Source organism: Vulpes vulpes, chromosome 3 (assembly GCF_048418805.1).
Source record: "Vulpes vulpes isolate BD-2025 chromosome 3, VulVul3, whole genome shotgun sequence".
Lineage (NCBI taxonomy): Eukaryota > Metazoa > Chordata > Mammalia > Carnivora > Canidae > Vulpes > Vulpes vulpes.
This window is the reverse complement of record NC_132782.1, coordinates 35,240,062-35,265,936: the sequence shown is the minus strand read 5'-3', so window position 1 is coordinate 35,265,936 and position 25,875 is coordinate 35,240,062. Positions and strand designations below refer to the sequence as shown.

The window sequence follows — 25,875 nt, the reverse complement described above, 5'->3', positions numbered from 1 at the left end:
GATAGAGTAGGTATTCAAGACATATAAGCAACTCTGTATAAAACAATTGGTAGAAGCACCTGAGTGGCTCAGTCAATTGAGCATCTGATTCTTGATTATGGCTCAGGTCATGATTCAGGGTCATGATCTCAGGATCATGGGATCCAGCCCTCTGACGAGCTCTATCCTCAGTGTGAGTCTATTTCAGATTTGCTCTCTCTCTCCCCCTCTCTCCTTCCCCTCTCCTTCACTCCCGTGTGCTCACATACCTGTGCAATCGTGCTCTCTGCCCCCCTCCAACATAATACATAAAATCTTAAAAAAACACAATTGATAAGATAGGAGTAGTTAACATTATTGAGCACTTATATCTCAAGCACTGTTTTAAATCCTCTAATCCTCACAATAACCATATGAGCTGAGTTCTATTACTATCATCGATTTTCAGATGAGGAAATTGAAATTCACAGTAGTTAAGCAACTTGCCCAAAGTATAAGTCATGAGGCTGTCAAACTGTTTATATCACTGAATCATTGTAAGGTGCACTATTACTTTATTTCTAAAAAAGAAAACTTCTGACTTTTAAAAATTTCAAAGTTATTGAAATAACTCTGTTAAGCTTCTTTACATATTTTTAGATTATCCATCAGTCTTTATGCATATAAAATAAAATATAGACAAGTTTTTCCTGAAATATATTACATTAAGAGGGTGAGTCATTGATATTTCTTTTTGACTCAGAGCCATTAATGCCTATGTTTCTTCCTCTGTGCCATTAAGAGAAGTAGGGATGTAATAGTCATTAAGATAATACTCCACTGTTGTCTGTGGGACTTTCTTCTAAGTTAATGACACCTATAATGTAACTTTTGATGCCAGCATTTTCCTGACCTTTCAGAAGGTATCAGTGGAGTGTTTTCAACAATGACCAGGATCTTGCTTTTTCCCAAAATGATCTTTGCATGGCCCAATAATATGAAATCTAGATGAAATACAGCTGTCTCGTCGGTCCAGAATAATAACTGAGTTACCACATGGATAAACAAGTAAAGATATGTCACAGACCACCTGCACTAGGGTGATTATAAAGACTCACTGAGAATTCAGAGATCTTAAAACATGGAGGAAAAAGTAAACGTCTCAGAATAAAGTAGATTTCTTAGAAAGGTAATGGGTGTACAGGTGTGCATTATGGACATATAAAATATAATTGTTGAGGAGGTCATCAGAGGACCACTTGTTGACTAGTTGAACTGCAGCTGGACCTGAGCAATTAGAGGTTTCTTATCCCCTCTCTGGGATATACGTTATGCCCACTATTCCCCTGGGGGAGCCATTTTAAAGGACACAACTTTGAGATAATGATATATTGTTGAGACCATCTGGATGGCATACATGACTGAACCCATTTGAAGCCTCCATATAAACTTCTAAGGTTCTTGTAGGCAGGTGTGGAGATCTACTTGTTTTGAGGCTGCCCAAGACAAGCCTCAAATGTACATTCCCTTGCTTGTTAAACCTGCTACCTGGAGTGGTTTACTTTTTTCTTTGGTTTCTCCTTGTTTTCCATGTATGAGGGCCAATTTACAAACCAAAAGTGTCATTAAAAAAAAATAGATAAAAAAAAATAGATGACACTGGAAAGTTAGGACTTTTTTTTCTTGAAAGTTGGGACTTACTCATGCCAAACGTTACATTTCAGGCTAAAGAGATTTTTTATTTTATTCTAGGAATGGGTGACTAAAATTCTTACAAAGGGCAGAAATGAAGCCAAGTATGCTTAATTTTAAAAGATAACTTTTACAACAATGTATATCATAGACCCATTATAGCTGGAAGTAATGTTAAGGACTAAGAGAAACACAGGAGGTACTGTCGTACAGGTTGAATTCGGGTGACTGTTAGTAAGTAGGGCAGGGAACTGGAAAAATGACAAAAATCCCCTAATAGTTCATGAATAAATACCAAGTACATCCTATTATTTACCTCTTTTTTCTGAAAGTCAATAATTTATTTTAAAATAAATTATTTTGGACTTTGTGTTTTGATGTCTAAATACAGTAAGTGTTTTAGAGATTCTGATTATAAGATGTCTGATATCTAGACGTAACTAGGGAATAATTGACACTGTTATTCTTGAAACCATATTCAGTTTTGAAATCTATAAAGCATTTAGTCAGTGTCTCAAATACAAATATTTTTTAAAAACCTGTTTATTTTCAAAGATGTAGTTCAAATGTAGGTGTATAGTATGAGTGCTATGTGTGTGCAGATGTGTAATTATTCAGTATCTATTAAAGTCCCATGATAATTGGCATATGGTGTTATATAACAGTACATAATAACATATGATGATGGTAATTAAGTGCATTGACTTAAGACTTTGTCTTTTAACGACCCTCAGTGGATACTGAATGAAAGGTAAATTAAAGGTTCATTAAGCTGTGTTCAGAAGGAAAAAAAAGATGTTTTCAAATGGCAGACGTACTGTGAAATTAAATGGATTTTATTAAGATCTGTTCTTAATGTTTGTTTGTTTTTTGTTTTCTTTTCCCAAGTGACAAATCTTGCCTGAACTATTTGGAGTGTTTTAAGGATTTTTTTTTTTTTAATTTAGTTTAACATTTTATTTTATTTTTTTTTTAAGATTCTTTCTTTCTTTCTTTATTCATGAGAGATTCAAAGAGTGGCAGAGACACAGGCGGAGGAAGAAGCAGGGTCCTCACAGGGAGCCCGATACGGGACTCGATCCCAGGACCCCAGGATCATGACCTGAGCCAAAGGCAGATGCTCAACTGCTGAGCCACCCAGGTGTCCCAAGCTTAACATTTTAAATATAAACAGTTTAAAATGCTTTCAGTTTAACATTTAAGCTTTAAATGTGTAGAACAATTGGGGAGAACACTGGAAATTTGGCTGTTTCTACATCAGAGTGACCTTTCGTGTGGTTTTATTTAATGTTCTGGTGTCTTAAAGGAAAAGCAAAGCAGAAAGGAAAACAACAATAATGTATGCAATGGAATTAGACAGAACATCTGCAGTATTTTTTTCCCATTCATATTAGCCAGCATTTTAGCTTATAAAAAAATTGTGCTTTGAAATTTGTATAGGAAGTCAGAGACAATTGCAGACAGAATCAATTCTAACTTTGATTCTTATTCCTAAAGGTGTCCAGAAGGTATTTAAAAATACAAAAAATGAAAAAAAATACAAAAATGTAGTGAATTTGAGCTTTTCCATGTATTTACCATTCTAATGGCATTATTAAGCATGTAAATAAGGACAATGCTATTTATTTAGTACTATTATTATAAATGTAATATCAGCGTTCCCATTTTTTGGCACATGAATATGTGCTAATAGAGCCAGCTGCTCTTAAAAAAATGCTTCTAATTCTAACACCCTATATTTAAAAACAGGCTTTTACTTTTCTAAAGCAAACAAATAAAAAAAAATGATAGGGTTATGCATGTTTGTTTTATGAGCAAACATGAGAACGTGGATAGAGAAGGGAAGAATCATTAACCTTACCAATGAACAACACATCCTGAAGACAAAGCATTTCCCTATGTGAAAATTCCCCTGGTGTAAGTCTGGACTATATAGTTTTACTTCTGTAGACCTTTTGGGCAATTTTTGACTCGAGCTTATATAGACTACCAGCGCTTTTACTGGGGCCATCTTATAACATGAAAGAATTTTGGCTGAAGTTTTAGAAAAGGAAGTTGTCGCAAAAGGCAGAGCCAGAGTTAAAGGTGTTTGCAATGAACTTTTCTTTTTAAAAATAATTTTATTAAGATATATAAATCACATACTCTAAAATTCACCTATATGAAGTATGCAATGGTCTTAATGTGTTCAGAGTTATAGAACTATAACCATAATAAAATCAATTTAAGAACATTTTTATCACTCCAGAAATAAAGTTTTTTATTCATCAGTAGTCACCTGGTCACTCCCCATTTCCTCCACTCTTCCTGCGCCAGCACATATGCAATCACTAATCTACTTCCCAGTGCTGTGGACTTGCTTATTTTGGGCCTTTGTAAACATAGAATTTTACGATACGTTGTCTGTCGTGACTGACTTCCTTCACCTAGTATGTTTTCTAGATTCACATGTTATAGTATGTGTCAGTACTTAAAGCATTACTGTTGCTGAAAAATACTCTGTGGTGCAGATATACATCATTTGGTCTTTTCATTATTTGATGGATAATTTGGGTTTCCCATCTTTGTGGTTATTTTGACTAACACTGCTGAAGCCTTTATGTACAAATCTTGGTCTAGATACATGTTTTGATTTCTCTTGAGTATAAACTTAGAAGTGGAATTGCTAGATCGTAAGTAACCTTATGTTTGATCTTTTGAGGAAGTCCCAGACCATACTACAAAGCAGCTGGTCCATTTTACATTCCCAAAGCTATGAGCTTCAGTTTCTCTACATCCCATCAACACTTCCTCCCTGTCTTTTTGATGTAGCTACCCTGATAAGTGTGAAATTATCATTGTCATTTTGATGTGCATTTCTCTAATAACTAATGACTTTTAGCATTTCCTCATGTATTTATTAGCCATTTTAAATATTTTCCTTTGAGAAATGTTTGTCCAGACTCTGTCTTTTTTTAAAAAATAAAGTTGTCTTTTTATTATCCAGTTGTAAGTGTTCTTTATATATGCTAAATAAAGTCCCTTGTCAGGAATGATTTTCAATTAATTCCTCCCATTCTATGGGTTGTTTTTCATTTTATTGATTGTTTTCTTTGAAGTAGAAATGTGCTTTTGATAAAGTAAAAGTTATTATTTATTTATTTAATTTATTTAGTTGATGGTACTTTTTGCAACAGTTTTCAGAGAAATATTGAGAAAAAATACACTAGGTCTTAAGTATGTCAAAAGCTTTTTAAAAGTGTTTTTGGACATAAAGCATCAAGATTATGCCAAATGTCTGGGACTAAAGCAGAAGGTGGGATGTTGAAGTCAACACAGTAAAATGAATGCCTAAGCTTCTTTCTGAAACTCTAGAGGAGAGATCACTAAAGAACTAAATAATACAGAAAACCAACTTCAAATTAATAATCATTATTCATTTATGTTGTGTAGGATACCCTCAATATTTTCTTTACTTACCTTGATGTCCTTACCATTTCATTTTTAGTGAATATTATAAGAATTGTTATACTTTGAAAGCATCATTTTGAATATCTCAGAAATACACAGACTCCCTTTACAATAATTATTAAGAGGCTATTTATATGGGTTTTATAGTTTATTTAACCATTTTTCCTTGAAGGTCGTCAATTCTTAAACTGGATATTATGCTACCAAAGTAGTTTTTAGGTTCTGTTTACCTTAATACTAACCCTAATTTTCCACATTTGTGAGATCCTACTGTATCAGTAAGATGACTAGAGCATACATCTTCCTAAAGTATCGACTCTCCCAGAGTTAGCAATGTTTGCTTATATCTTATAGGCTTATCCAGGCAGAATTAGAGCTGTCCGGCATTGTGTTTTATCAAGGGTATTATTGGTTATGGGAAAGTAGAATGTTTGTTTTCTTGATCAGGAGTTCATTTTACTTACTGAAACACTTGGATTACTGCTTATCGATGTAGAAAGAATAAATTAAAATGGGACTCAATGCCTTGGATATTCTGTTTGTGTTTTTGAAGTCAGTCTTGGTCCAGTGACTAATAAATATCTTCTATGCATTAAACTCTGGCAACTCTGTCACTAGAACTTAAGAAAAAGTCATATAGGTTCTTACTTAACCCTGTTGTATAATTTCCAAGAGAAAATGTGATTGAATTTTGCCTTTAGAATGATGCCTGTCTGTATGTCTCTCTCTCTCTCTCTCGTCTCTCTCTCTCTCTCCTCTCTCTCTCTCTCTCTCTCTCTCTTTTTTTTTTTTTTTTGTATTAGTGTCAATAGTTCTTTACCATTCAGGACATGAGATTAAATATTGTAAAGACAATGGCAGTGCCTCAAGCAAAGTTCCTATCCCTTAGCTCCTCCCTCAGGATCCACTGCTATAGTTGTGAGGTGAGACAGCAGCCATCAGCAAAAGGTCACCCCATCCATCAAAACAAAACCAATACATGCCATCCTCTCTTTTCAACCATTTTGACAGTGAAAATGCAGAGAACAGATAGATGACTGAGAATATGAATGAGGAAAATGTATTGCTGTTATCATCATCATTTAGCACAAGGTAAAGTTCATGTATACACATAATATATAATAGAAGTATGACTATAATTAATGAATTCATTCATTCTCACTTTTCCCTCCTCCCACACCCTACCTGTGACAACCAGCAATTTGTTCTCTGTTTAGTTCCATGTAGGTTGCCGTCTCACCTGGCAAGGTTCGTTATTTATTATGGCTGAATAATGTTTCATTGTGTGTGTGTGATTGTCTGTGTGTGTACCACAATTTCTTTATCCATCATCCATCATGAGCACTTGGATTGTTTCCATATCCATATTGCGGCTATTTTAAATAATGCCTCAATAAAGATGGGGGTGTATAAATCTCTTCAAATTAGTGTTTTTGTTTTCTCTCAATAAATACTCAGGAGAGGAATTACTGGATCATATGGTAGTTCAAATTATAAATTTTTGAAGAATCTCCATACTGTTTTCCATAGTGGCTGCACCAATTTGGATTTCCGGCAACAGCATATGAGGGTTCCCTTTTCTCTACATCCTCACCAATCCTTGGTATTTCTTGCCTTTTTGATAATAGCCATTCTAACAGGTATGAGGTGATATTTCATTGTGGTTTTGATCTGCATTCCCCTGATGATTGATGCTGTAGAGGATCTTTTCATGTAGCTATTGGCCACCTGTATATCTTCTTTGGAAAAATGTCTATCTAGATCTGCTTTTTTTTTTTTTCAGATTGTTTTTGCTATTGAGTTTTATGAGCTCTTTATATATTGTGGCTATTGAACCCATTATCAGATATATCACTTGAAACATTTTCTTTCTTTCAATAGCTTTTCTTTTCCTCTTGTTGATGGTTTCCTTTGCTGTGCAGAAGCTTTTTAGTTGGATGTAAACCCACTTACTTATTTTTGCTTTTTTTTTTTTTTATTATTGCCAAGATCTATGTCAAGGAATTTACTGCTGGTGTTTTCTTCTAGGACTTTTATGGTTTTAGGTCTTACAGTGACGTCTTTAATCCCTTTTAGATTAATTGTTGTGTATGTTGTAATATAGTTGTCCACTTTCATTCTTTTGCATGTGACTGTCCAGTTTCCCCAACACCATTTATTAAAGAGATTATCCTTTCCCCATTGTATAGTCCCGGCTCCTTTGTCATAAATTAGTTGACCACAAATGCATGGGTTTATTTCTGGGTACTTTACTCTGTTTCATTGATCTGTTCCAACTACTATAGCTTTGTAATATAATTTGATATCAGGCAATATGATGCCTCTAACTTTGTTTTTCAGAAGATTACAATTTTTTTAAGAATTATAAAATTATATATGATAGTAATTAAATAGAAGTATGTTTTAAATATAAATTATAAACATAACTTGCTATAATTATAAACGATCATAAAATTATTGAGGCAAGTGTATATACTTTGAGTCATCTAAGTAGCCCAACTTTGCTAAAAGGCATGATTGTTTAGTACAAAGGGTTTCAGTCTTCACTGCATTATGTGGTTATCCTACTTCACTGTCGTGATGTTCTTGATGTTAGCTTTTCTTGCTTTGTATCAGCATCTTGTGAAGCATAATCTCATGGTGCCTTTATCCTGGAAGAACCTACTCTTACACAGGGAGACCGTATCCTTTTCTATCAGTCTAAATTTATTTTCTTCCAGCCCCTGGTATTTACCTTTTTCTTAATTAAGAGAGTCCCTTCATTCTTACATGCAGATACTCATTCCAAACATCCACCTTGAGCTCATCTTCATTATTTATTTGAATGGCTTCTTCATTCTTAAGCCATATCCCTTTTTCAAGGTATCCCTTTTAGTTCCCATCAAAACCCTCTTTAATTTCAACATTACTGAATTAGTATTTTAAACTCCACAGTTTACTTCTTGATTACACTTTAAGTGTGTATATGCATTAGTTTCGTCTTTCCTGATAGATTGTAATTTACTTGAAGCAAGTCTTTATATATTTTGGTTCATATTTTTATAGCTCCTGTACTATACATATATTCTTATTGTTTAATTGTGATGATGACTGGCAGCCATTTGTAGAATCTTTACTCTGTTTTAAGAACTGTGCTAAGAATCTATCCATTAAATCCTCAGATTGAGTCTATAATTGCCATCATTCTGTGTTTGGGTGTATTCATGTATGTACAGGCTAGGAAACAGAATCTTCAAAAACTTGATTTCCTGTCCTAAAGTCATACAGTCTGTAAGTGGCAGTGGCAGTACTGGGATTCATACCCATTTCCATCTTGAACCCAAGTGACCGACCTTTATCCTGTTACGCTGCAAAATTGTTATTGTTTTCTAGTATTGTGATATCTCTAATGTGTGTATCAGAGGGGCTTTAAAGGGCTTTCTGGCTTTAAGTGGAACGGCAAATTTTGGTTTCAATTATTAGAATCTACAATTTAAGTATGTAGTTGACTCTATCCCGTTTAGTCCATAAAGTACATTGTACAACTCACTTTGAATATCATAAAAATTAATCCAAGAATATGTGATTTTTCACTTTTGTAAAAACATTTCACTTTAACTTGAAGTCATTTCTTAGCCAATGAAAGTTGAGGAACAACATCTATATTATTGATAATTTTGATTTTGATTTAGGATGAAGATAGATGGGGAGAAGCGCTTTGATGTTAAGAACAGGAGATTTAGTAAACCTTAATTTTGTGGCTTTAAAAAAGTCTAACTTGATTTAGTGCTTTGTCCCCCTCTTTTATTTTTAAAGAATAAATAAAAATATTTTCTTTTCTTTGGAACAATTTGTTCATGCTTTAGGAGCCATTTAATTAAATTATTACCTGCTGGAGCACCATCTGTTTTTGTCCTAGAAATAAGAAGCATAGCCTTCTTTTATATAGGCTTGGTAAATATGTAGAAGGTGCCAAAAAGCAATAAATATCATCAGCAGATGGACTGAGGCACTTCAATCTCTACACAGTCAGTCTTGATTGTTCTGGGCATAGCTAAATGGATTTTTCTGGATAGGTTCCTTTCAAAATGTATTATGTGCAGGAGGGGAGTTGTATTAATCTTCTCCTATAGATCTCTTTAGATCTCTTTACATTTCCCCCCTCAACATAGAGGACATGATTTTGTTTTTAACTCTGTGGATGCCCACACTACAGACACCAGTTCTGAATGGCTTAAGTAAATACTTTTATAATGTGTTTAAGAGACTGGAAATCGGTAAGTTCTTGGATTTTCCAGAGGCTACCATTTCATAGGCGGCTTCCTTCCTCCTTCTGCTCTTGTGTCCCCCATTCCCTGGGTACAATCTTCACCCCTGGCACACAACCCAAAAGTTCCCTCTTCTCATTCCAGGCCCTGTGCTTTGTTTAGGGAAAAGAGAAATTCAGAGGCTTGTAATGTAAATTCACTTGTGGCTTTACCTCAAGCCATTACATCAGCAAATATTCAGTAATTGGGGTGACTAAGTATGGCATCATGTGAGGGTGATTAATTGGTATTAACCGATTTTGATTCATTACTAATCTTTAATTATAGGATATTGATAAACAGTACTTAAAGAACACATTGATGAATTATCTCATTTGGTTTTCACACAGACAAATCTAGTTTTACCTATGAAGAAAAGTAGTTTGCCCTGACGTGCCTAGATTACAGATTGAGAATTAAAACCTAGCTCTCTTGATTCCTAGTAGTTTATAATTTTAGAACAATAGCATTTTCACTGGGTATACAGCATATCAGCTGTCTTTGGTTACAGTATTTAACATCATTCATTAATCGAGTCTTAGAAGTGTGTATGATAGGTAGGTGGTACATTCCCTTTTAAAGGCTGGATGAACTGAAGTAGTTGTTACAAGACACATTGCCGGTAAAATGGCAATTATTTCACCCTAAATTCTATAATAGCTTCAAGATGCCATGCTTATTTGTAGCCTGTCATCCATTGAACAGCTGCAGGGTTCTGGATACCATGCCAGTCTGCAAAGATAAAATTAACTGGAACAAAGAATCTGAACCTGAGCGGATGAGGCGGAGGAGGAACGTGTGTAATGTGTGCCTAGAAGAGATTGGGAGTGTACACGGAAAGGAGAGGATTGGAAGCTTAAGCCCGGGCCTGATAAAGGTCTTAGATGTCTTCGAAAGGAGTGCGTGGAATGTTGTGTTAGTTCAGAATAAAACACCTCATGTGATCTGAGGTGGTCAAGTCACCTGCACAGGTGTCCGTTCTGGAAAAATAGCTTCAGTGGTAATTCCTTCTAGTTACTTATTCATTGCTGAGAAACAACCCCCAAATACAGTGGTTTTTGAACAACAGCTATTCGATTATATACGCTTGATAAAGAATAGGGGCAGGTGTCAAGTAGCTGCTGCTTTTGCTCCACGTGCTTGTCCCTTGGTGAATATTGGCTGGTGATGGGTCAGGTCTCACATGTGTGGCTCTTGGATTTGGACGCCTGGGCTCAGCTGCATCTCTGTATGGTCTTGGGGCCTCTCCTTATAGTGTCTCCCAGTCAGGGTAGATGGATTTCTTGGAACTCAGGGCTCCAAGAATTCCTTCACTGTAAAAGTTACTCTTGCCTCAATTACAGTTCTCAAAAATAAATATCACACTGTCGTTCAGTCTGCTCATTTAAAAACTGTCACATTTAAGCTAAACAATTGCTCTTAAGTATGTATATTCTTGAAAAAGCATGGATATGAACATGAGGAGATCATGAATACTTAGGAGTTGTCAACATTATGGGTTTAGTCCAACAAACATTTACCTGGATAACTAATCATTACAAAAATGGTGGGAAATTAAAAAAAATGTAAATAAGACCTAACTCTTGGAGTTAGAGAGGAAAAGTATATGGAAAAGAAATATTTAGAGATTAAAATCATGAAGATTGATATCCAGTAGCTACGAGCGTGGGTGTGAAGTCTATTTGGGGAAACCACAAGCAACTTTAGTGAGGCCATGGTGTGGAGACAGATCTGTATGTGAATGTGTGAACTTACTCATTTCTTTTCTCCACTTTTCTTTCTTTCTTTTTTTTTTTTTTTCCTGAAAACCTTTTCTTTCTTTTTTCTTTCTCCCCAAAGGCTACATAGGGGCAGAACTTATGGGAAAAGGTCATACTACAAAATTATGTTAGGTATTGGTTGTGGGAAAATTGAGTGATGTTCTTTTATGCTGTTTTATTTTTTTACTTTTAGAGGGATTAAAAATATGCCTTCATTTGATTGCTTTCTGTCACTATAGCAGAGAGACTAAGAACACAAAATCTGGAAGCACATTATCTGGTTTCAAAAACTGTGTTATCTAAAGCAAATAGCAACTCTCCCTTAAGTGCCCTTGTCTGTAAAGCAGGGATGGTGACAGTAGTAACTTCATAGCACTGTTCTGATAATTAATTAATCTATGTAAAGGCTACATAGTGGTACATAAATACGTCCTGTTTGTTTGTTTGTTTGTTTCTTAAGAATCTCTTTAGCATAAGTAAAGTAGTCAAGGTCATCTTCTGTTTACATCTTTGTTGCAGTGTAGGTTCCTATGTTAATTCTGAACTTAATTTTCCTGTTAAGGCAAAAACTATGCTTCAATTATTTTGAGCTTTCAAGTGTTTTAAATTACTCAGGAAATGATTAAAGACCTCAACCCTTTACTGGGTTGAAAAGAGAGAACATAGTGGGCAGAAAAAAAAATCCCTTTGTTTCTAAGATATATGATTAGGAAATATTTTGTGGGTAATATGTAGGTTATAGTTATGGAGGATGATGGGAATGAAAAATCTCACCAGTCATAATAGCTAAAGGAAGACTTTATAGAAGTGTTAGGAAGAAAGGTCTTTAGTTTTTCCTATACATTGTCAGAGTAGGGAACTCCCACGCAGCAGGTTAAAGATAAATTGAGTTTTTTAGGCTAAAGAGTAAGCGTATTTGGAATGCTAGAGCAAAACGTAGTATTTGGTCTGGTCATCAGGTCATCATGTCAAATAAAAAGAATACATTGATTATTTGTAGTTCAGGATAGATCATTCTCAATACAAAGAAAAAATAAAACAGACTTTATGTTTTCTTATTATTTCTCAGTAATTACGGAGACGTCAGTAGCAAAACAAGAATGGAGAAGAAAAAAGATGAAATAATGGGAAAGGAGAGAAAAAAATATAAAGAGAAATATAAAGGATACAGAATGGGAAAAAATGGGAAGGAAGCTAAAATTCATGTTGGTAAAGTAATAATATTTGACATTTTAAAGCTGAAGTGCTAGGTGAATCTTAAAATTTTGCACGCATTATTATAACAAACTACCTTTCAATGGTGTCAATTATACAAAAGTTCTGTTAAATGTTTTACATTTAATGTCTTTGTGAATATTGCATTTTCATGCCTTTTGCCTGACATTTAATTTCATATCAGCATTACTTTTATGTGCCATTGGAGGTCTTCCATTTTTTATAATACTCCAGTTCATAAATAAAATATAAATGACATAAGCAGTGCCCAATATAGTTTTTAGTAAATTATTTAGTTACTTTAATTTACCTAAAACAATTAGTAAGCATATATATATATATAAATTTGTAATAAAAACTAATGTCTCAAACTGTCATACCGATGTAAATATTATTCTAGAATTTCTCATCCTGTTTCTTATTTTTAATACATGCTTTTTTATTGAAAAAGCTATCAATTATTGGTATTATCATACTTAAAGGTAACTTATAGAAATAACTTGAATTTCATAACTGAAAATAATGATTGTCAACCTTTTTTTTTTTTTTTGATAAAATTCCATTTTATATCAGTGGGAGGCCTAGAAAAAAAATACTGTAAAAACGTATCTTTTTTTTTTTTTTTTTGAAGGTTTTATTTATTTAAGAGAGGTGAGCGAGGGAGAGAGTGCACAAGCTGGGAGAGGCAGAGGGAAAGGGAGAAGCAGACACCCCTCTGAGCAGGGAGCCCAATGGGGGCCTTGATCCCAGGACCTTGGGATCATGACCGGAGCTGAAGGCAGATATTTAACCAACTGAGCCACCCAGGTGCCCCTAAAAATATACCTTTGTTTAGTTTCAGATATATAGTTATGATACAGCGTTTCAGACAGTAAGAAAAAATAGCAAAGTCTTGAAAAATTTGTTTCTCTATTAAATTGCTTGAGGTAATTCTTGAAAAGCATTTCAGTCTTGATTCTCTCATTGGTTGTCAAACTGAAAGCTTCACAATTCTTGGTTTTCTTCCCATTAATGTATTCCTACTACTTAGACAAACATCATAATTCACTTAAACTAATTTCTAGCCCTAAGATTCAGCAAATTAATATATTCTTTGTCTTATAAGGACCATACCATGCTATGAAGTATAACGAATTCCTAATATTGTGATATTTTGGATTAAATCACCAATTTAAATTTTCCTTAGCTCATGGTCCAATAGTTCAGAAGATGAGTACTAAAATGTTTACATTTGGATCTCCTTGGTGATCTTTAGTTAAAGAATAGATTTCCAGAATTTATCCAATAATGTTTGGAATGGTTCCTATAATACATGTTTTCACAGTAACATAAATATGGGGGACCAATGTGTTTTCCTAGGTTGCCTTCTTTCCCACCAGTTAATCACAATATATTAACACTTTTCCCCGTTAACATGCTAAAGAAACAAGTAGGAAAAGAGCCATTTCAGAAAATAAAAAGCACAGATTCTGGGTACACTAGATTACTACCCTGGGCCTCAAAAAGTCTTTTCATGTTATGATTTTAGGAAACAGCAATACAAATTTTAGAATAAAGCACTTCCAATTTCTAGAGACCTGTTGATAGTTTTTGAAGAGTAAAGATATTTAAAAAGTAAACCAGTAAAATTACCTTTGAACATGTGAAAAATAGAGGGCTTAGTGGCCTCATGTAGATAACGGCTTCATCTGTCTGTTCCTGGGAAATCCAAAAGCCATAGTCAAAAAACAGCAATTTAAGATCATTCACACTGGCTGAAAGGATAAAAAATTGCAGTGTATCTATCAAGCTAAGAGGCTCCTCCTGGCAGACAGCTCTCAAAGAGCCAAGTGGTGATTGTATTGACTGTTAACTCTTGACACCCTTGAAGCCCTCTCAGGCCTGTATAAAGCACACATAGTAGGGAGTAGGATAAGATGGACAAAAGAGTTTTAATGGCTGAAAATAGGTCAGCAGCAGGTTGTTTGTAAACTGGAGCTTTCAAGTTCTAAGCACAGTTGTTTTGCTCTTTGTCCCTCGGCAGCAGGAGAAAAGAGGAATTTTCAAAGTGTTGCTAGGAAGAGACCATCAAGGAGAGCAATGTACTTGGACGTGACTCTCCTTTATTCAAAACTGCAGTGCGGGGAAACGTGGGGGCCTGTGGGGTGCTGTGCAGGGGGGCCACAGGGATCTCGTTAGGTCAGAGCAGCACCCCGAGACCCAAGGGCCGAGGCAGGACTATTCAGATTTCATGGGCATAGACACTCCCGGTGCTTGTGGTCATGTTGGTGATGGAGCTGGGGATCATTCAATGACTAAGATCTCTGAATTCCTTATTATGCCAACCTTGGGGGCTTGTAGAGAATCCAACGGTTGTATCATTTAAAAGAACAGGTTTTAAAATTTGACAGGTGGGGTGTGATACTCCAGCCGCTTGCTCTTGATAGCTGTGAGAGTTTGGATAAAAGGCAACCCCTAAGCCTTATGTGTACTTCCATCCATAAAATGGGAATAATAATACCATTTAACATATAGGATCGTTTGATTTAAGTGCCATAATGTTTATAAAACCTTAACCTTATAATAAATCCTGGCTCATTTTAAGGGGTCAATGAATCATCTGTTCCATTTTATTTTGGATACTGGAACATGGGCGTGTTGTGACCTCTGTTTCTCAAAATCTAAATATAAAAGAGAGAGAGAGAGACTTAGTTTTCTCTGACTGGGAGAGAAAAATATCTTCTTAACATAGACATCTGCAACTACAAAGAGGAAAAACTTAGAAAAATAAAATTAAAAACACTCGTCAGCTAAGATTGACAGGCTTGTGGATTAACAAGTGAGATTAGGTGAAGGATGATGGAATTTGAGAAGACCCTGCAGACAGTCTTCCTCGCCCTCACTGCAGTGAAGCTCAGAATGACATCAAAACTCCATTATGGTGGCTTTCTTTAGCCACTCTCAGGATGTATTCTCCTCCACACTTCTATAATTGGTAGTTTCGTGTTTTCATTTGTCTTGTGTATGTACATTTCTAACGTAAGCCACTTCAGATACGCTGAAGGTGAAAAGGGTGCAAATTCTGTAGAAGTAAATAAATATTTCTGCAGACTATAGATAGAAAGGATGGGGCCAGGCCAATAATAAATAAATAAATAAATAAATAAATAAATAAGTAAATAAATAAATAATCAATCTAGGTAGAAGCAGACCCCAAAAAGACAAGGAAAGAAATCCAAGGCAGGAACAGAAACTGTTTACACATCACTAAGTGGAAAGTTTTGTGAGAGTAGTTAAGACTTAATCATAGGGGTTGTCTGGGTGGCTCAGCGGTTGAGCGTCTGCCTTCCGTTCAGGATGTGACCCCAGGGTCCTGGGATCGAGTGTCACGTCGGGCTCCCTGCAGGGAGCCTGCTTCTCCGTCTCCTGTGTCTCTGTCTCTGAGTCTCTCATGAATAGACCAATAAAATCTTAAAAAAAAAAAAAAAAAAAAAGAGAAAGACTTAATCTCACTTGATAGTTATTCTAAATAGTACTGTGTTCCAACTACTTTTTCAGGAAACCCAGAGAGTGTTATACTCTGTATATTTTAGTCAATTAAAAAAAAAAGATTTTTATTTATTTGAGAGTTTCATTTATTTTAAATAAAATTAAATAATTTATTTTAAATAATAATTTAACTCTTAAATAAAAGAGTTTTATTTAGTCGAGAGTTATTTGAGAGAGAGAACACGCACAGGGGTTGGGTGGGGCAGAGAAGGAGATGCCCCGCTGAGCAGGGAGTCCGATGTGGGGATCGATCCCAGGACCTGGAGATTGCTTGTAGCCTGAGCAGAAGGCAGACACTTCACTGAGCCACCCCGGTGCCCCTCATTTTAGTCTATTTAAGTTAGTTCTTCTGTTTGCCAAATTTTGTCTGAACTGAATGATATCACTCTGATCCTGAAGAACCTTATCATAAATACGGGACCTCAGGTGGGCCCAACTAACCATTCAGTTAGTGTGTTGCACAAATTGCAGGTGCACATAGGTATGGAAAGCATGGCTGGCCCACTCAGGGAACTGGCAGGTGGTCATACATATGCAAGTGATATAAAACAAATTTATACAAACCTGCTGGATTTCATCAAATAATATTCCTTCAAATGGTTTTGACTGCATTTTGAAATTTATAGCTCATTAATTTGGTATCCTATAAGCATACTTTTTACATGTCATTTAGTGATCAAGGTAGCTCAGACCTCAGAGTAAAATCTTAGTTTTATACTCTCCAGTTTGATTATCTGCTCTGCCTAATTTAGTGTACTATATTTAAGAGTAGGTTTTGACTTTTTCCCCCTCCTAAAAACGAAACACAGATAATTCCCCCTTATTTTATATATACTGTTTATTCAATTAGTGAAGCATGAACAACAAATAATTATTGTCATTTCTTTTATGCAGCGGACATACAAAACTACAATTAAAAAAGGAATTCTTAATGCACTTACAGATGCTATAGCAATTGCCAGGGCCATTTTATAAAGCCAGATAGAAAAGGGAAATCTCATTATACTAAAAAAATTAAGTCAGGGAACAGAGTCTTCTGAATTACTCTTTTTATGGTTTTATCTTTGGCCCTGCTCTCACGTGGAGACCATTAAAGCTTTCAACAACAAGTATTTATTCCACAAACATGGACTTTATTTGTATAAAGTAGGTTCATACTGAAAAATTTATGTCAAATGTTTTTAGCCCATAAGAAATGTTCTTAAACTTAAATGTGAAAATTCCTCTGGGCGCTCCTATAGTTCACGAGTACAGCAGCCAGAGTTATACTGCACGAAGGGACGTAATGAATGCCTTTTGATGATGCACTGACATTTCTAAGAAATGCCTTTGCCTCAAATCAATCTGCTCAAACCAGCAAATTATTTGACATTCAAAGCTTCAGGAAACACTATATGAACATTTTCCCCCCATTGTACAATAAAGATTCAATCACAGAACTGTCATAGGAAATTGAGATCCTGCCTTATGTTTTCGAGTTAATCTGCCAGAGTCATTTATTTATTTTGCTTATAAAATAACTTTTTACCAGTAGGCAAGCTTTTGTATGTGTTTCTAATTCTAATAAAATCTACACAATCTCTCCAATAACTGTTGGAGTCGAAAACGCTATCGGTGTCATCGTGGTCAACACGTGAAATCAGTCACCTAGGACGAACGGTTTCCTACAACAAATGTATGCAGCTCATGATTATGATTAATTATCACCAATTCCTGGAACTCTTAAACTGAACCCTTTAGCACTATAGAAGAGCCTTCTTGCTCTTTCTGTAAATAGACTAAAAATAAATTTTGTAATGGCAAGATATAGATGCTGTGTTTTAAGTGAAATGTAATAGTAACACTCTCTCTCTCTCTCTCTCTCTATATATATATATATATATATACACACACAGAGAGAGATAAATATATATATATGATAAATAAATATATATATATATATATTTAGTCACATCTCTCTCTTATCTGAGCCATAGTTAATAATTAGAAGATGCTTCTGATCTTCAAAAATGCTGGAGTCTGCTGCTCAAATTCTTACTATCTCTAGGCTCTTGTTGCTGAAACTTACAGCCTCTGGATATAACTTAATTTAGCCAAGTTTGTACTTTATAGTCGTAAGCTCCAATTCCTCTATTCTCTTAAACTATAGGATTTCTAGAGTAATCCTTTATTAGTGGATCACTTACACTGTGTTAGATCTGGTTCTAAGCCCCTTTAATAATTTATCTCATTCATTCATACTGATGATAAAAATACAGTGCTATTATTATTTCCGTTTTACAAATGTGGAATTTAAGCATAAAGATACTAAGTAACTGGTCTAAATTACATAGCAGAGCTGGAATTTGAATCAGGTAGACTGACTGTAGAGCCTACCAATTTAGAGATTGATAAAACCAGGGCATTTGTGTAGTAAATTCCTTCACTGATTGCTGAGCAAGAAAATAATAGTGCTGTGATCATATTTCTAAGTGGCATTAGTAACATATAACTTTTAAATGAAATTTTTGTTTAACATGTATTTATCATCTGAAATATTTGCCAGCCATTCGTTTTTGTTAAGCTAGATCTGCAGCAGCCAGAGATCGTGTTACATATTGAGATTTCTGCCTGTTTTGTATTCATCTTTTATTTCTATATAATTTATTTAGTCTCAGCCAGTGAAAATGTGTGAAAGAAAGCATTCAGAAGTAACAATTTATTTTTAAACTAATCATATGCTCAGTAAGAATACAAATTCATTTTTTATTGATCTAAGCCTGTCATAATCTGGAAAAAAAATACCTTTTAGCATAAGTTGTATCTGCTTTCTTTTCCTTATAAAGGGATAAGTGTATATAAAAGATAAATGTTTGAGTATATTGAATTTTTAAAACAACTGAGCCTTTGGTGTAGGCCTGGGTGGGAAGGGATCTCACCTAAGTGAATAAGAGGTGTTGAAAACATGGAGAAGATAATCTACCTTTCACAAAACATTGTGCTTTTTAAGAAAGCCTAAATGTTATAATAGAGAATGTAAAGATGCTACGGGTATTTCTGTTTGAGGACATGTAACAGGTTTCTATGACCTGGTCTGCACCTCAAGTACGGATGACCCTGTATAACACCAGTTTGAACTGTGCTGCTCCATTTACACCTGTTTTTTTTTTTTTTTTTCCCCATAAATACAGCATAGTACTGTAAACGTATCTTCTCCTTGTGATTTTCTCAACGACACTTTCTTTTCTCTGGCCTGCTTTGAGAGTAGGATATAGAATACGTCTAACATACAAAATACGTGTTGCCTGTTATTGGTAAGACTTCTAGACAACAGTAGGCTCTTAGTTAAGTTTTTCTGGGGGGAGGGCGTTGGAAGGTTGTACATAGATTTTCAGGTTTTTGAGGGGTTGACCCGTCTAACCCCACGTTGTTCAAGGGTCAACTGTACATCGCTTTTAGAGCAAAACTCACGTGGCGGATACTAAAATCTACTACATGTAGTTTCCAAATTACTCAGATAGACTTAGGCATAAAATAACATGACTATATAAATTCAACAAATATCAGTAATAGAAAATATATGAGATTTCAATAGCATAAGTATGTGATCATATCTAAGACATCTTTTTATAATATGATTTTTTTATTATTATACTTGAAAATTTGAAAGTTCTGGTAAAAACACTGTCGTGTTTCTTATCTCACAGATCATAGGCATCTTATTTCTTTTTAATTTATTTAGTTTTAAAGAACATAGGTATTTTATTTCATTTTAATTTATTTAGTTTTAAAGATGTATGTATTTTAGAGAGAGAGAGTGGGCACATGCACATGTTAGTGGGAGGGAGGGGCAGAGAGCGAGGGAGAGAAGCAGACATCTGGTTGAGTGCCGGGCTGACGGGGGTCGGCGGGGCTGGATGCAGGGAGTGATCCCACCCCCCTAAGGTCATGACCTGAGTGGGAATCAAGAGACCAACACTTTACCTGCTGAGCCACCCGGCGCCCCAGGCATAGCTACTGTCAGGAAAGCTACATTCATTGTGGAATGAGTAAAATAATTTGTCGTGACTCAGTATTGAATATATGGTCACTTTAATTCAGTAGTTTAGTGTTTGAGTTTATTTTCGAGGAGTTTATTTTAGACAAAGGGAAACAATTGTCAGGGCAGAGATTTTTTTTTTAATTTTTTATTTATTTATGATAGTCACAGAGAGAGACAGACAGAGAGAGAGAGAGAGGCAGAGACATAGGCAGAGGGAGAAGCAGGCTCCATACAGGGAGCCCAACGTGGGACTTGATCCCGGTCTCCAGGATTGCACCCTGGGCCAAAGGCAGGCGCTAAACTGCTGCGCCACCCAGGGATCCCGTCAGGGCAGAGATTTATAGTGTATTTTTTCAAAATGCTATGTACTATGTTCCTTGAAGCAAGATAATTTTAAGAAATGGATTTCTAAGTTTATATAAAATGCATGTAAATATATATATATGAATATATATGTATACAGTATATATGTAACTCGTTTTGCTAAATAAATGGTTAAAAATGCTTCATTGTATATGTTCTCACATACGTATTTTACTTCGAAGTTTTCCTGAAATACTTTGGAATTTGTTACATCGAATGGCTCCGTCTACCTTTGACCCAGTTACCGTTCTCCCAGAAGATAGAATTTAGGGTAAATTCATGGATGTGTCATGAGTTCACAAGTGGTAGCAGGGGTGGCAGGCAGGGTAATGATAATAAACACTCGCCTTCATGATAACACTTGGTGTGTCGTACAGTGTTTTTCCTTTTTGTCTCTACATGTAGACTGAGTGTAGACAAGTGAATCACAACCAGCACATATGTATGTGAGTGTCCGTGCATGTGAATATGATATACCCTTTTCCTTCTCCACAATGTCTTAGAGACCCATGTAATGTCTTCTGCATCACTAAACCCATTTCTTCCAACAATCCTTCCCAGTCCTCTCTCCTCTAAATACCAGAGATGTCCCTTCTAGCCCATCACAGCCTGTGCAGCACTCAACGGATGTTTTAGGTGCACTCAGTCTAGTGACAACATTGTGACATTTATGTTATTCTCACCATCATGGTGAGGACTTACTGTCCATATCTGCGTCACCTTCCAACTGATGGCTCTGGCTGATGTTTGAAAAGCGTTAAGTTGCTGACGTACCCGTGACGAAGGCCTGCGGGCAGGCTAGAGATGAAAACTGTGCCTCACCACTGCGGTGGGTTTTAAAATGATTTGTGGAGAAGTGACTTTGTTTGTATTAGAGGCCACAATTAGAGTCTCACACTTCTGTAGTAACTCCTGCGTGCCAAGTCTCCCTGGAGCATAAACCATGTTCTTACAATTCCAGTTTTTAAACACTCTTTAAAGAGAGAGGCTCCGTTTCATTAAAATGAGAAGCAGGGGAAGTCTGCAGGACCTCCCTGGGTCAGTGTCTAAGGAAATTAATCAATAATGCATAAACTGAACACCTAAGTAAATATCATAAGACCATGGGCAAGATGGCAGGGGTTTATTGATGTTTAAATAAGAAAAAAAAATGACTAGCGTTAAGAAATTGCAGTATTTTATGATTTATGCTAAAATAAGTTGAATTGTGGTGTATTTAATATTAGTTTACTGTCAACTTGTTAATCTCATATTTTTATAAAACCACAAATCATTTTGAGAAAAATGTACCCAGATATCACTTTCCTTAGTCTAAAGAATATTCAACTCTGGACCTCAGTTTCCCTCTTCTGTATTGAGAGAGATGTTAGAATCATGGATCTTAGGGCGTCTTTATTTCTACCACCTTCAAGTTTTTCCTATCCTCCAAAATTTTCCTTTACCCCCCCCTTTTTTTTTTTAATTCTTTTAACCGAGTGTGATTTTGGAGTCCTCCGCTCCTCTACCAGTTAATCAACTATCACTTAACCTTGATGAATAATTATCACTAACTCCAATTATTGCTCTCTCTCTCTCTCTCTCTCTCTCTTTTTTTTTTCTTTCTTCTCTTGATATGACCCAAGACAAAATTCAAATGTTGGGCTTTCTTGAATCATTTTATTATTTTATTTTATTTTAATTTATTTTATTTTATTTTTTTATTTTTTTATTTATGATAGTCACACACACACACACACACACACACACAGAGGCAGAGACATAGGCAGAGGGAGAAGCAGGCTCCATGCACCGGGAGCCCGATGTGGGATTCGATCCCGGGTCTTCAGGATCGCGCCCTGGGCCAAAGGCAGGTGCCAAACCATTGCACCACCCAGGGATCCCCTCTTGAATCATTTTAGAAATCAGGCCACTCGAAAGGGAGGGCGGGAAGGGAAATAAAAGGGCCTGCAGAGTCATTCCTGAGGCCGCTGTAACACATAGTGTCAAATAAACACTCGCCTTCATGATAACACTTGGTGTGTCGTACAGTGTTTTTCCTTTTTGTCTCTACATGTAGACTGAGTGTAGACAAGTGAATCACAACCAGCACATATGTATGTGAGTGTCCGTGCATGTGAATGTGATAAACCCTTTTCCTTCTCCACAATGTCTTAGAGACCCGTGTAATGTCTTCTGCATCACTAAACCCATTTCTTCCAACAATCCTTCCCAGTCCTCTCTCCTCTAAATACCAGAGATGTCCCTTCTAGCCCATCACAGCCTGTGCAGCACTCAATGGATGTTTTAGGTGCACTCAGTCTAGTGACAACATTGTGACATTTATGTTATTTTCATGCCCATGTCACAGAGGAAGACCATGGGTTACACAGAAGTTAAGTCTTTTGCCCAAAGTCCCCCTTCCCTCACTTTTTCTCTTAACCTCAGCCCTCTGCTCTCCTACTAGGCCTATATGGACTCCTACCCTGGTAGTTCTGGATTTTTCAAATGGTTCATACACCAGGAATTCCCATTCCTCTGTGTGTTTATAAATTTCCCCCCATCTGATCTCCTTCCACACTCTGGTCGGCCCTAGTTAGCTCTTCCTCTCCTTCCAGAAATATCTTAGAGAGGTCACTTTCTCGGGATATCCTTTCTGGTGGTGTATGTTGGAGTCAGTCACCCCTGAGTCTCCCTGGCACTCTGCATTTTTAATTCAACCATAGGTCCATGCATGCATTTATCTCTGATTGAATTGCTCCTTACTTGAGGAATAAGGACCCGTGTATCTCTGTTTTCATCGCCTATCCCAGTACCTGGCATGCATTGCTCCTTGTTAGTGAGTCAACGGTGGGTAAGAATGAATCCTAGGGTATAGGGTCATGGAGAGATATCTAGTTAGAATGGCAATTCATATTCTGTAAGATTGATATTTAATTACATTTGAATTCTCTGAAAAATTCATAACATTTTAATTAACACGGACCTGTGCCAGCCCCGATCAGAGTAATCCATACCCAGGGTTCCGTGCTTGACACCACTGCCTTTCATGAAGTCCCTGTTTGTTTTATTGGGGTTTACTTGTTAACCACTGGCCCCTAAGGCAATTAGCTGATCAGTTGTCTGTTGAGCGCTATTCTTCACCCACCACAGTGGGGCGCACAGAAAAATCATAAAACCTAGTGAGGGACCTTCGAATCCAGCTGGGATGACAAATCTACTACACAGAAAATACAAAGTATGAATACTCCCAATGGGCAACCATAATGCACCAGTGGGCCACTGAATACAGACTGAAGACCGCTAGTAGCTAATTAGCCCAGTTGGCCTAATACCACCCTGCAGGACGTAACTAACTGTCATCCAAAACCATGCAGGGGAGAAAATCTCCATCTGCTGCTCCTGTAGCAAGGTTATGAAACCAAACTCTCCTAGCTGGCAAAAGGCTTCCTTTTTTTGGATAGATGCCATCCCAGACCTTTATTTAAAGTTCAGTGATCCAGGCCAATCCATGTCACTGATTCACGGAACATTTGGTCTCCTGTGGTAGCCTTAAGTTCTCCAGTCCTTTTGATACCTCACAACTATGTGGTCCACCGTATTTTGCTGCTTGTATTCCAATAGCATTGCGGCTCCTTTTAGTTTTTATTTCTATTCCATCCTGAATCTCTTTTTAAAAACAGTTCTGATAATGTAAATCATCCCAGGGTCTCTTTGTTTTTCCTCTTTAACTTAATAAACAATAAACCACTAAAGCAATAAAGTTGTGCTTTATTGCTTCTACACTCAGTTTTTCTTAAAAAGTGATTTCGACCACATGTAAGCTTAAACTTTGCCTTCATTATAACATATTGTCCTCAATGCTCTTGTCCATTTGTGACTTTTTTATTCTCCTGAGCTTCAAAGGAATGACTGTACATGTGTCTATTTTATGTTTTCTCAGTTTCTCCAAGTACCTTCTACTTTTATTTTACTTTTACATTTTGTCTTCTCTTCCTGTAATAAACATCAACAGCAAAATAGAAGATTAAATGATTAACAAAGATGTGATGTTTCTATAGAGACAATATATTTCCTCTGATTATAATCACTACAATTTTATGGGTATCTAATATGGATTGCTGCTTTCTTTTGTTTTCACCGTGGAGATTTTCTTTATTAATTTGTCTTGCCAGCCTTAAAAGTAAACGGCCCGTTGTTTTACCAGCAAAGTGTTTTTGTGGTTTGTTTGTTTGTTTTTTCCTCTGGAATAGCAGAGGAGTTACGAGTCTGGACCTGCAAACTATGGCAAAGCCTAGGCAAGACTAGAGATCAACGGAGAGGACTGTCACTTTTCAAGAAAAGAAGAAAGGTGGGAGGGCTGCTAAGAATGAAAAGTCAATCGGAGGAAAGTGAGGGTTCAGGGTGGTGATGGTTTCTCATTGGCTGAGTTGTTGTATTTTATTTTATTTGCTGAGCTTGTTACCGAACAGGGAGACATTTTTTTCCCCCTTTCTCCTGCTGGGGTAGTAAAGTAGGCTTCTTCCAGTTGGGAATGCGAGGTGTGTCTCTTCCCGTTGGGATCTGTCATTAGCTGAGGGCAAGGTGTGAGAGCTCCCCTTGCTGGTCTCCCCACTCCAATTCAATTGAGATTTCCTCTATTCAATTTTACAGTTCATTTTAAGAAAATATGCTCCCCTTATTTTCACAGGTAAAAAGATGGCCTATCAGAAAGTCAGTGCAGATCAAAGAGCGCCAGGACATTCACAGTACTTGGACAATGATGACCTACAAGCCACTGCCCTTGACTTAGAGTGGGACATGGAAAAGGAACTGGAGGAGCCTGGTTTTGACCAGTTCCAGCTAGATAATGCTGAGATTCAGAACCTAGAGAATCCAGAGACTACAGATCTCAATCTTGATTCCATTCAACCAGCAACTTCACCCAAAGGAAGGTTTCAGAGACTTCAAGAAGAGTCTGACTATGTTACCCGCTACACAAGGTCTGCACCAAAGAGCAACCCCTGCAACTTTTGCCGCCTTTTAAAAATACTTTGCACAGCCATCGTTTTATTTATTTCGGGGATTTTGATAGGCTACTACGCACATAAAAAGTGCCCTTCAAGTGCTACGTCTTCAGCAACGCTTGATCTTCAGTTATACCAAGAGATTCTTGAGACGATCCAAGCCGAAGATATTAAGAAGTCTTTCAGGTAGGTGTAGAAGAAATGGATGTGGGGGGGATGCATTTCCCGGGAAAGATGTCCCTCAGGGAGTACTGAATGGGTGATTTTGCCATGGTTTAAGGTGAGTACAGCAAGCTAAGCAACAAAGCTTAGCAACCCACCCTTCACAGCGAGGGTACACATTTCAGATTTATGATACTGCGCTACAGATTTATGATGCTGTTTTATTAATTGATGATAAGAACCATAACTACTGTGGAGACTAAAAGATTCCAGTCATTGCATATGCTCCCTCTTGGGAAGCCCAGGTAGCCAAATTGAGATGCAAAGACAGCTGGATATATGTGTAATAAAATCTAGGGCATTAGCCATATGATTGAAATTTTTAATGACACCAGAATGAAATAAATAAACCTCTTTTATGGGCTGAAGTAACTGTCTCTTATGGTTAGAAGCTAAGA

The 25,875-nt window shown here is 36.4% G+C and overlaps 1 protein-coding gene across 4 annotated transcripts in view; it reads left to right on the top strand.

The window, feature by feature from the left end:
* NAALADL2 (N-acetylated alpha-linked acidic dipeptidase like 2) overlaps nucleotides 1-25,875 on the top strand; it is an 878,960-nt gene that overhangs the window by 203,552 nt on the left and 649,533 nt on the right. For all 4 annotated transcript variants that reach the window (XM_026007770.2, XM_072752176.1, XM_072752175.1 and 1 more), the window contains one exon: nucleotides 24,940-25,441. In XM_026007770.2, the coding sequence (XP_025863555.2) occupies nucleotides 24,940-25,441 (502 nt within the window). The remainder of the gene's footprint in view (nucleotides 1-24,939; nucleotides 25,442-25,875) is intronic.